This window comes from Blennius ocellaris, assembly GCF_963422515.1.
Source record: "Blennius ocellaris genome assembly, chromosome: 4".
Lineage (NCBI taxonomy): Eukaryota > Metazoa > Chordata > Actinopteri > Blenniiformes > Blenniidae > Blennius > Blennius ocellaris.
The window spans coordinates 28,361,883-28,375,232 of NC_137653.1; the positions used below are offsets into that span (position 1 = coordinate 28,361,883).

At 42.7% G+C, this 13,350-nt stretch overlaps 1 protein-coding gene across 1 annotated transcript in view; it reads right to left on the minus strand.

The window, feature by feature from the left end:
* Positions 1–13,350, minus strand: part of LOC308129099 (receptor-type tyrosine-protein phosphatase gamma-like) — a gene marked incomplete at its 5' end in the record, with an annotated part of 494,500 nt that overhangs the window by 56,731 nt on the left and 424,419 nt on the right. Inside the window, one exon of the mRNA XM_080494877.1 lies at positions 11,698–11,882. Within this exon, the coding sequence (XP_080351003.1) occupies positions 11,698–11,882 (185 nt within the window). The remainder of the gene's footprint in view (positions 1–11,697; positions 11,883–13,350) is intronic.

A 13,350-nucleotide genomic window follows, 5' to 3' on the forward strand; every position in this document is an offset into this window, starting at 1 on the left:
TCATCTTTTTGCTGCTCCAACAGCGAAGATGTGTAAAGAAAGTGAATCTGTTAGACCTCTTTAAAGGAACCATATATATTATTGCTCCTCTCACTGCTTTTCCTTTATCTTGCCATCACAAGTGGGATTTTATTAAACTTCTGATACCTAAAAAAATCAACTCTGTATATAAAAAAGGATCTCCTTGTTCACCACCTTCTCTTTACTCTAAATGAAGCCAGTGATAGATGAAATGTTGAGGAGTCATGAGGACTTTTCTCTTTGCTGGGTTATATTTTTGTCTGTGAGATCAAACATGACTCACGCACAGAAGTGCAATCATTTGAACACATTTTAGATGATGACTTTATTATCCAGACTGTATACCGTTTAAATGCAGGGTGATATTCAGACATTAGGGAGCGAAGTCAAAACCATCTCACATCCAGATTTAAAAAATGGGAAATGTGCTAATTCTGCAGAGTCATAAAAAAATTAACACAAACGTCAAAGCTGGAGTTAATGATATTATGAGTGCATTAAAGAGCTGAGCCAATCTTTGGATGGATTTTAAAGTTATAAAAATAACATTTGGCTGGCTATCGAGACAGTCAGTGAGTGTAAACATCTGGTGGCGTGCTCAAAAGTTTCCTGTCTTTGCATAACTGATTGCTAATGAAGTCATCAGTGTGATAAAACCTGCCAGAACGGGCTTCACTTCTATGCTGATGACAGGTTGATCACTTCTGCTCACACTTTGATGCTTGGCATGTATTACGTATTGTTTTATACATCACATCACACGGCATGGTGGAGTCGTGGTTTCAATGGTTTCCTCACAGCAACGGTATGTGTGGCACTTTTCTGTGTGTTTTAACGTTCTCCCTGTTCCCTGGGCTGCTCTGGCTTCCTGCCTCAATCCACACATTCAAACTGCTTGTAGGTGTGATGGATGGATGGATGGATGGATTGACACGTGCACGGAATAACAGATGGATGGACACCACCCATATAAAATATGGATGAATGGATGGACAGATGATTGGATGGATGGCTAGAAGGTTGAATGAATGGAGAAATGGATGGATGGATGGATGGATGGATGGACGGACGTTGCACTGGTCACCGGTCCGTCCACATCTGAGAAAAAAAGCGTTGTATAATTGACTTACTGGTGGACTAATGGTTCATTTGCATGAGCCCAGAAGGGTTGAGCAGTTGGAGTAATAATGTGATTATGATGAATTAATCCATAAAACTTTGACATTTCCATGAAAACACCATTGAATCATCTTGCTTCAGAAAGCAAAAATCTTTAAATGTGCAGCCTAACATTGATCTCGGGACCAGTTGTGAGCCCTAACACCACCCCCCCCCCCCCCCCCCCCAAAAAAAAAAAAAAAAGTGTTGCAGTCTGCAATAAGCCATCCACCTAATGAAACTCCTGTTAAGGTCAACCATGAAGCCTCCCTCCCTGCATGCACCATTAGCTCTCCACAGTAACATTCCTCCTGCACCCGGCACACAGCAGACAATGGAGTGCCCTCTGCTTCTGTGCTTCATCCATGCTGTTTGGCTCTTTATCTCCAAAAGGTCATTTCTAACTCATAATCTTCCTGTCAGACACACAGTGGCTTTGCTTTTGAACTCCCCACGGATACCAGTGGCTACAATTACATGGAGCCCATCAATCTGATAAAGAAAATCTCAAATGCAGCACAAGTGCCTCGCATATACACTTCAAATTGATTAAACAACCTAATTGATGTTTCAATTCAAGTGAACGCTTCAAACAAACGACTTTTTCTTTATTCTTGGCGAAATTATTTTGTCCAATAAATGTTCTCATCACAGTGAAAAACTGCTTTGTCTCTAAGACAATTGAATATACATGCAGTCATTCTTTCTATCCATCACGAAGAGGATGAAAATATAACGTCAATTTCAAAAACATATATCAAATGGATTCCTTCTCAAGTTGTCCAAACGCTTCATTTTCCTTTGGTGATTTCAATACTAAAGTCTGGAAAATTGATCAGCAGAAGTTTGATTCACTGCTTCGGTTCATCAGAGTCACAGTCAGACTCCGTGATGTAGTGGCTCCCTGGAAAATATCTACATTTTTATGGCCTGGACATTTTCTCTTAGTGAAACATCACTTTGTTGTCTTCACTCCCAACACGACACACACCTTGTATTTTAGTCAGGGTGCAGTGTGGGATGTTTGAAATAGGCTTATGGAGACGAAAAAAATGTTTGTTTTGAAGAACTATTCCAGTAATCATGTTATAATGGATTGATGTTACTGGTTTCAGGCTGTAACTACTTGATATTGACAATCATTTATTGCAACTAAAAGTCGTCTAGCATTTCACATCGGACGTGTGACATGGAAAGGCTTTAAAAATGCATGTATTTTATGTGTTTAATCCTTTCAGAAGTCATTAGAATGAGGTTTAATTGCAGACAGTAGCAGAGCATCACATGTTCATCTGCAGTTCAAACCAGCAGCGCTTCACGCCAGTTTGCTGACTCTGCAGTTTTTTGATCATCTTTACTTGAGTTCTGGTGCTTCTGACTTTGGCCCTGTGTCTAACAGCTATTAAATAATTACAGCGGCCACATTTGTGAGGGCTGATCTTGATTATTAGCACTTTTTGTTCATGTTTTTGAATATGTACAGCATGGCTGCACATTGGGTGGAAACAATATTTATTGCTTTGCAACCACATATGTTGCATAATGTTTATTCTGCCGTATTGTTTTGCAGATGCTGCTGGTTTATTTTAATGATTATAGTTAACATTCGTATGAATGGTGCTATGTTTAGTCTTGATGTTCACTTGTTTGGTCAAGGTAATATCAGCAATTCTTAAGCTCCATCCATCCATCTTCCACACTGCTGAATCCGACTGGATGTGGGGCCGGGGCAGGCTCCACCTGACAGCTCAGCCTGTCCATCAGGCTCAAACCCATTACCTCCTGTGCTAACCACTACACCAACGGCGCAGCGTACAGCGGGTTCTTGGTACAGCGCGTGAAACAGATTGAACAGGAAGCCCAGCATCTCTCTGCTCACTTCACACTGACATCAAAGTAGTGCTGGCGTGATATTCTAACACTGATGTAGCGAGATGTAGCACCTTCGCTAAAAGCAAGCACACATTTATATTTTGGGTACCGGGTTAATTATACATTTCATCTGATCTGTGAGTTTCCAAACAGCTCCTTTCATCTCCGTCATGCATTCAGAGGGAAACAGATATCATCACCGCGAATGCACCACGGGCCGAGGGAGAAAACCCTGACGTGCAGCTGATAGCTTTCACGAGCAGCCAGCGCTCCGTCAGATCCGGGCCGTCTCTCGCGCTATCGCTCCTCCTGCTCTCACAGATGGGTGGCAGAGATTGAATGAAATCAAAAGGTTACGTGTAAACATCTCAGGGCTCCGACATACAGTCTAAGGTGTGCGGAGTTATTTACAGAGCGGCTCTGCACCGTTACAGCAGCACGTTAAAGACAGCGAGCATCGGCTCATTGGATTGTTTCATTCACGGTGCAGATAACTGGATCTGTAGCCAGCGGCCGTCGCTCAGAAACCTGGCTCCATCCATCTGACACCCAGTGGCTAAACTACACCAAGTCCTCTGTAAAGCCAGAGACCATCAGATACTCAGTGAAAGGGCATAAAGTTCATACCCAGTAGCACTCTTTTTAAACAATCTTCAACTCACTCAAATCTTTACCCGCTGGTTGGGAGTCCGCCACCCCCGCCATTCCTCCGCCACCCCCACCCTTTTTTTTGTTGCACCCAAAGACGTTCTTTTGGGCCCAAAAAAGTAATAAATACTAAATTGTGGTGTGCACCTGAGGGGGAGGTTCTCCCAAGCAGAATGGAGTGGGTGTGTCGGTCACGTGGTGTGGTGTTGATAGTGGGAGGTGTTTATAAGGGGTAGTGCGGTGACACTGGGGGTTGGTTATCTGACAGGTGAACTGTCAGACGGTTGGAGAAAATAAAGGAAAAGCAACTCGACTCCTTCGTCCGTCTCCTCATTCTCCGCCTCCACAAAATATTCTTTCTTTATTAGTATTTCTTCAACCACAAAGCATCTCAAAAGTACAGTTATATTTAACTCAAGGATGTGAAATTGTCACACCCTATTGCTCTGTTACCTCCCAATAACAATATTATACGGGAAAAAAGAACAAAAAACAAACCTATTGCGCCAATACTAAGTGCTCATGCTCTTTATTTTAATGCAAACAAGGTACAGAAGGCCCATTATTAGTATATATAGGTATTCTATACTGTAGAGTCAAGGCAAGCCAAGTACTAGACCACATTATGACCACCTGCTGATATAAAATAGATGATTAAAAAAAAGCCCTCAGCCTTTGAGTCGTGGAGTCTAATGTGGTTTCTAACAGCAGACCGTCTCATTGTGAGAACATGAGCGAAGGTAACGCCATGAATCAAACATGTTTGTCCAGCATGTTGAAGATTCTAGATTCAATTGAGAGTTCCTTGGCACACGCACACACACACACACACACACACACACACACACACACACACACACACACACACACACACACACACACACACACACACACACACACACACACACACACACACACACACACACACACACACACTCCCCTCTGGCTATAGTCTGATTTGCTGTGATCATGCTTATAATGAGATGGGCTCAATCCTGCATATTTACAATACCCTCGTGAAGAGATGGCTTGTATTTGATGCACTGCCCCATTGAAATAAATAAACAGTGATTTCTGGACTATTGAGCACACTAGAAAATAAGCCGCACCCACAAAATTTCAAAAGTAAAAAAGAAAAAGAAATAGAAATATCAGTTACATGATGCACCTGAACGCATCACCGAGGCATGAAGCTCGTTAGCCCTTAAAACCCAGAGTCGTCTGCGCAGGGATCAAAGCATGTAAAAAAAAACAAAAAAAAGATAGTATGTTAATTGAAATGAAAGGAGAAATAGAGTAATGTAATGTGGAGCTGCAAAGAAAAATGGAGAAGAGTAGTAAAGAACAGAGTTAGTCAGCAAAAAGGAGATTGAACATGAATAGAAAGAGTGATGGAGGGATACACAGGATTGGAGCATACACAGGATTTTAATCCAAAACTAATTAATTGAAGAAAGTACTGCTTGTATAGGTTCACACAAATCATGAGTTTTTCCCTAAAACCTAGGAAAAGACTTTGATGCTAGATTCTGAGCTAAAACAGGATAAATATTAATAGTCGCAGTAAATAAAACAGCACTAATTAAATCTGCTTCATTCACTCAGTAAATATGTGCTCTGATTGAGGTAGAACTGGAAGATGCGGATGAGATTTGAATCATGTGTATCCTCTTTGAAAACAGCTTTCACATGTAACAAACCCATTGTTTAGTGGATTGTGGTTAAAGACTGGCCTGTGCCACTTATTTGCTCTGGCATGCTTCAAAAGCAGTGAAACAGTTCAGTCAGTGTTTTATTACTCAGGGATTCTCGATTGATTGTGACAAGAGGGATGCGTCTGTGGGATTTGGAGGTCCTGAAGCCATCCTAAAGTCCCTGTTGTGACCTAGATAGAGGCATCAAGCGAGGATATGAGGAGTAAGGGCAGAATCAAAGGGCTGACGGAGATGAACCACAAAAAAAATGGTGAGTGGGTAGAGACGGGGGGGGTTTATGGAAGGAATATACATGGAGAGGAGGAATCGCGAGGGAGAGCAAAGTGGATTTCAAAGGGAGGGATAGTCTCTTGAGTTAATGATGGGAGGATAAAACACCTCCTACCTCTCTCGTCATGGCCGCTTCCACAGCCAGGGGGCACTCTGATCCCTTCTTCTCTGCTCCCCATTTTCCCACAGAGCCACTGGCCCAAGGTCATGCTTTCTGCACAGGCTGGCAGCGCCGCATCCCCTCCAGCTTAGCATTAGTATTCTGCTAGCCGACTGGCAGGCCACAATGTAAGGGAATGAAACCTCCTGCCTGCTCACAGCCTCCTCTCATAGCTCATTCTGGCTCCTGATGAGACCATTTGGAAGTGGATTGATGGAGTATGTTGTTTGCTTCGGTGTGTGCGTGTGCATGCATGTGTGTTTGCGTGTGCCATCAAAACTTTTGTCCCCACACACAATAATAAATACTTATTAAAGCCTTTGCTGACCTATTTTTCTCGAATGAGTTGTAATTTGTTGGCATGTGTGTTGCTTTTGCTAAATTAAAAGAAATATACATATATTATGATAATTATTTGTGATGCAATCAGTGCTGGTTTTGTATGTCAAAACAGTTTTGTTCCAAAACAAGTTATTAGATTATCCAGGGCCCCTGCAGTCATATTTTTGATGATGTAAAATGCTCTGTACTTCTGAAATAACATGAACACAAACAGCCACTGCAGACATTTCCTCCCGTTGCCACTTGCTGTTTAGTTTGGTTTAATTTACAATTACAGCAATAAAGTGAACTGAGGTTTGGTTTTTGAAGCCATTTGTCCGGACAAACACAAACAGAGCAGACAATTAAAATATGTTGGAAAGAGCACAGCAACGCAGCGAAAAGGTTAAATCACACTCCATTAATTATGCTAACCAAATAGCATGTGGCTAAAGGCCGGGGTGGCTGGTGATGCATCATGAGCTGGAGTATTTCAGGAGGAATTAGAGGGGGATAAAAAACCCAAAATGAAAAGCTGTGTGGACAGGCTGGGAGGAAATGAACTAGAATGGACCAACACACCCAGAAATGGAAGCAGTCCGAAATGTGGAGCTCTTTGTCTTGTGGAGCTCAGGGAAATTTTCATTCCATCATTGGATGATGATCAACTGATCATGCTGGTCTGTTATCTGGACTTTGTTTGCCTGCATTTTCTTCATCGAAGACGCCAAGAATTCACTTGTAAGGAGGCATGAGGAGGCACTTTCAGGCATTAATATTTATTTTTATAAGATAGAGAAGTAATTAAATTATGACCACCTGCATGGCAATGTGTAGGCTTCCCTTTTCACTCCCCACACACAACACAATGTGTTTTCTGAGGCTTTTCTAAGCTCAGCCTCTATCATCACAATAAAAGTGCTGAAATGGTTTGGTCTGGTTTGACACACTGGAATTACTTTTGTGAAGTGGATCAAGTAATCATAAAGAATTCTTATTTGATCTCTATCAGCCATCCATCCACCCCCACCTCCACCCCCCAGAACACACAGCTCCTTCTATATACAGGTTGAACCTATGGCAAGGGGAGTTCAGAACAGACCAATCTGCGTCACAGACAGGTTTTTAACTGTTAACACACCTGATGAGCCAACAACGTGCCGAATGCAGCCGATGGACAGGTTAGGTTTACCTGGCAAGTTCCAAGCCTCGCGACACTAAAACAACTAGAATACTTCAAGTTTTCCCCAATGTCAGCCATCTTGGAAAAACGAAGAGTGCCAAATGCATCCAGAAAGTGGCAGAGCCGTCGACAGCAGGCCAGGACGGCAGCGCTGCAGTCTGTGCAATAGTCGGGAAACTTGATCTATTGATTTGTGTCCAGGGACACGACAGACTTCTGAATGTGATCATTTTCCTATGTTATGTTATCTCTGGCAGCGGTTCCTATTGTCGAGCAAATGCTTTGTTTTGCATGTTGCTTTTCTTTTCAGTCTCAATTTTTTTACAATATTATAGAGTTATGTTATCAGACTGTTGGAACCTCCAAATAAAATTTTGTATAATATTGTCTCATTTACAGGTGTACATATTTGTGTATGTCATTATTTAAATACTTATTTACACATCATTTTTTACCTTTATTATTGTAAATATTTCATTTTGTATATATTTAGTATACAATTCTCTGTATTCATTCAGTTATGTGCTTATGTGTTTTAGGGCGTCGCCACATCACAGGTTTCACTCTCAATTTCCTCACATGAAGATGGTCCTACTCGAAGAAAAACAAAACGAGTCTCCCCAGGAGCTGGGCTCAGTCAGAAGAAAAGCGAAGGGGGAGAGAGAACTTTGAATCAAAAAGACCGCGTTTGGAAGAGCTCACTCGAGGTCTGCTCGTCTGCTCAGATAGCTACAACTCTGCTGTGAGTGTCAACCTTCAGAGAGAATTTCTCCCACAGATCGAGGCTTGTGGATTTTGTTCACCGGCTCCACTGGGGATCTCTGTGTGAAAACCAGAAGTGATTGCAGCCAACATTTGGTCTGCAACACTCTACATAGTGCAAGAGGATATTGATTCTGCCTTAACATTCAACATAAACACAGCTTCATTCAATCATTTCAGTTCTATTCGCTGCTGTCTGATATAAATACACCAAACATATTGATCGTTGTGGAAATTGATGCAGCATTATAAAACAGAGTGTATTTATATGAACACCTCTATTCAAAGCCAGTGTTGCAAAGCATATTTCCTTACACAAAAGCTACAGCATACTGCTGCTGTACAGCTGTCAGTAGCTACAGACATCAGTGGGAATGCAGAACCTTACAGCAAACATGGTTTCAAATGGAAAACAATAAGCCTTTTCCAGGTCTGCTATTCTTGGTCTTGTTGACGTTTCGAAAATCGCAGAGCTGGTGAAGCCTTCAGCCATATTATTCATTGATGCGTCAGAAGTCATTCTTCACATTCTTACATCAGGTTCGAACGAGGGACCGTCTTGGTGTGCGAAGGCAAGGCGAATCACTCTCCCACTTCATCACAACATGAACACCTTGTTAAAAAGGCTTGGAGTGTACTTTTATTAATAACTGAGCAGAAATAGAGGTGAAGTGATTTAGTTTTCCCTTTCTTTGAACTAATTCTACCCAACAGACATTATTAACTCTGTTTATTTTATTTTTTCTATTTTCCATCTAGTTTAATTTCCTGCTTCCTACATTCGGTGGCTTCCCCATCAGCCACAGTATGAAACACACCAGGACGGCCTTCAATATTCATTATTCACATTTCATTCATTATTCAGCCGTGGTGGCTCGCAGCTTGATTTCAGAGCTGGAGAATCTGCGTACTGACATGGCTGAGAGTTGAAACCAACTTCAGTGAAACTCCAACGTTTTAACAAAAGCCCGAAACGCGTCGAACAGACGAGCCGAGATGTGGACGGAGTCGCGAGAGAGAGCTGAAAGCACTCATTGTTCCTCTGTATCTCGGAGGAATATACGGCAGAACAAACATGGCTATCGACAGCCTGAAAATCAGGTTGGGTTTTTTTTTTTCTGCGTTTTTCTCGCGTAAACCAGGCCAAGGAAAGACATCAGACAAAGACTGCAATGTGTGTGTGTGTGGACTGAAAGAAAAGATAAGTAAAAAGCTCAGTCAAAGAAGGTTTTAAAGCACCCAGCTCATTATATATGCACACATACTTGATGTGAAGCAAATCTCCTCTGAGCTCGTGATTTCTTAATACTTCATATTAAAGGCTGTGCAGGTAGGAACAGGAGTGTAGGTGCATTAAACCTTCTGTTTGAAATGGAAGCCTGTGTGTTACTGTCTCCACAAACACACTGAGTCTCCTTACAAATGGAGTGAGGACCGATTCTTATTGACTAGCAGTGTGCTGGAGCAGAGATAAAGTTTTATGAATCTGGGTTATTGGATTGTTGTGGATGCAGACGTATTTGGGACACTGCGTGTGAATTATTGGCATCTTCGCTCAGCTGAAGGCGATCCAGGCTCTGGCTTTCACTTTCATATTTCCACGAGAACTTTTTGTGTGTAACTGATGCTGCTTTTGTGAATACAATCCTGTGCTTTTCTATTTTTATATTTCTATCCCACTCCAGTTAGATTAAAAAACAAAAAACAAAACACTTTTTAATGCATGATGATTAGAATCTTTACATGTTGCTTAGTCTTACAGAATCACAAAAAAGCACAACCACTCCTGTAGTTCTCTTCCAAAGCAATTATGGCACCTTTTACTTTACATTAAATGTGTACTTATGCAGACACAGCAGAGACCAGCAGAGGCCAGAAGAAACCAGTGTAGACCAGTATAAACCACCAGTAACTAGTAAAGACCAGCAGAATTCAATATAAACCGCCATAAACCAGCATGGACCAGCATGAAACTGCCAAAACCAGCAGATACCAACATAGACAAGCAGGAACCAGCTTGAACCAGCATAGATAATCATGAATCAGCATAGACCAGTATAGACAGACCGATACCAGTACAGACCATGACAGACCAGCATAAACCAACAAAAACCTAGACAGAACAGTATAGATCAGCATTGACCGGTATAAAGTGGACTCTGTGTGTATGTACTCCACTTTCTGAATTGGTTATTCTGACAGATTGAAAATAAAGAAGATAATTGAAGTAAGAGGACAGAGGAAGACTTTTGGAGGAGCAGGATCTTATATCACATCACTTGTATCGACAATGTGACCAACGGGAAGATTAAAGTCCGTATTTATTTAAAGTTAGTTTGTTTATATTGGTTTGGGTCTCAACAGCAGTTAATCTTATATGTGACCATGATTAGGGAAGCAATCAACCACCGAACTGAGGGGCCGCAGCAGCTTTAATCACAGAGCCATCAGATTTGGTCGGACGTCTAGGAAGACGCTCTGCCCGTTATCCAAGTGGCTCCATTGGTTTAAGCGTCAAACAAGGAGTCTGCACAAACATGACAATGGATGTCCAGAGTGGATAATAATAATGATGTGGAGGTACAGAGGGAACATGCAAACTCCAGCTGAAGTAGAGAGAATTTTTTCCTGACAGAAAAGACGAGCGATGTACAGACTCAGCTGTGTGTGTGTGTGTGTGTGTGTGTGTGTGTGTGTGTGTGGGTGGGGGTTACATTAAATATTGAGCAACATATCCTGTCACTTTTCCACTGCTTTTACAGTAAAGCCTGCGATCTCTCCCTGACCTTTCACTGCCATAAAACTCTGGTAGCACTCAAGACGTCAGGAGTGAACCTCAGTGGGAAACGAGCCGAGGCTGTCATCTTTGAATATTTCTAGATAATGATACATCATCTTCTACACATAATGTCAGCATTTTGAGCAAGAGGCCATTACGTTCCTGAGCATGTGGATTTATATTTTGTTTCGCAGAGTTTATCAGCAGAGTGGTGTTCATATTAAGCCTATATTTTAGTTTGCCCGAGGAAAGGATTTTATTTCTGTCCATACTTTGATTTGGAGAAACACGGAGGTGAAAGGAGGGCGTAGGGCCCAGATCTTAGAAGGGTCTCACCGACCTGCCAGGTATACTGGCACCGCTGGCCAGAGTAATCCAGAGTAATCCAGAGTAATCCACTGGAGAAATTTCACACAATTTCAATCCGGTGAGGCTGATCGAATCAAACAGGAAGTGTTTACGTGACATGCTTTTAATCAGACAAGGATTTCATGGGTTTACTGTTTTGTCAACTGTTGTATTTTTCGTCTTCTCGGAACATCATTACCCCGCAGCCCTCAGCGCCCGCGCAATGATTGTTGAACTTTAGATTCAGGAACTAAGACGAGACTCTGCATCCACGGTCTCTGTTTCTGATGAGACGTGCAAACATTCTCATATTTCTATGGAAACACTTGAGAGTTTTGATGTTGTCTGTTACATCTGGTCGCTTCCACTCTCACTCCCACACTTTGCCCAAATTCCACACCTCCCACTGCGATCGTCTCGTCCAGATACGACCTGAACCTCGAGTCCCTCCCAGTCTCACCAGCTTGTGCTTGGCGTCGGTGAGGTGAGTCTCCTCGTAGCTGTCGTCGTGAGCCGTCCAGCTGTAGGACACCAGGAAGTGGAGGATGGGCGGGTGGTAGGTGACCTCCGGACGGGCCCAGCGCACCACCAGGGCGCTGCTGTTGACGTGCTGCACCTTCATGTTGATGGGAGCGCTGCTGCACACTGAGGAGAAGAAACAAAAAGATGAATAATAGAGGCAGAGCCGAGGTGAAATGAAGGGAACAGGAAGGGAGGGGAGGTGGAGGAAACGTACAGATGAGAGGGAGGGGGGCAGAAAGACAAGAAAAGGTGAGAATGGATGGAGTGGCAGGGATAAGGTTTGGAAGAACGGACAAAGGACAGAAGAAGAAAAGAGGATTGAGGATGGAAGAAAGTAATGGGATGGATGGATTGAAGGAAGGAGAGAGAGTAACAGGGAGAAGATTGGAGAAAAGGTATGAATGTTTCAAAAGCAAAGTGGATATGGGAGGGAGGATGAAGGAAATGAGAGATTTAAAGGGAGCGAGAGACAAAAAAAAGATAATTTAATGACTGAATACATCGACTCAGCTTATCTTTCACACGCAGCAAGAAAGAGAGAGGGAGGGAGGGAGGGAGGGAGGGAGGGAGGGAGGGAGGGAGGGAGGGAGAGAGACATAGACAGAGAGAAGAAAGAAACATTGAGGAAGAGAGAGGTAAAGAAAGACTGAGAGAGAAAGAAATATATGGAGAGCGAGAGAGAGGGAAGGAAGGAGAGAGAGAGAGAGGGGAGTTCGAGGGATGAAGGGAGAGACTCAGAGAAACAGAGAGAGAGATGGTGAGGCAAAAGTAAAGTGTGCTTCTGATGTGTTACAAATATTGCCATGATGCACGCAGGCACACACACACACACACACACACACACACACACACACACACACACACACACACACACACACACACACACACACACACACACACACACACACACACACACACACACACACACACACACACACACACACACACACTGTTTCTTCATCTCTTGCTGTGAGTGATATGAGGGAAAATGCATAAACAGTATTATGAATGTAAACGTCCACATCTTCACCACCTCTCCTGACGGGACCTGCAGGTGCAGCTGTAGACCACCGGAGGTCTCTGTTTGACCATCGAGCGGCTCTGCACAGCTCATAAAGACCGTGCAGGAAGATATTGAATATGCTATAATTATGACAATCTATTCTCAAATAACCTGCTGTCACAGGAAAACCATTAAAATACATAATGCAAAGCAAACCTCCTGCTTCTTTGCCTGTTGCCTTGATGAATTCAGTGTAGCGTAAAATGCGACTCCTAACTCCATCAGTGCGACTGCAGAGCCACGTCCTGCTCACTCTGCTGCTTTCAGTCTGCACTCTCTGAAACAGCTTTGCCTCCATTTTGCACCACTTCTTCTGGGCTTTGAGGAAGGAAAATGACCATATAGATTGATTTCTGAAGCTCCGACCTGCACCTTCTGTGGACTGTAATTATAACACTAAAATAAAAATGTGGAACCCTGTAGGAACATGTTTGTAGGAGGCAATAAAAGAATCCTCAATGCATGCGGAGATGAAGTATCTCTGTGCTGATAGAGAAAATATATGGAAAGTTTGTTTTGTCCAATGAT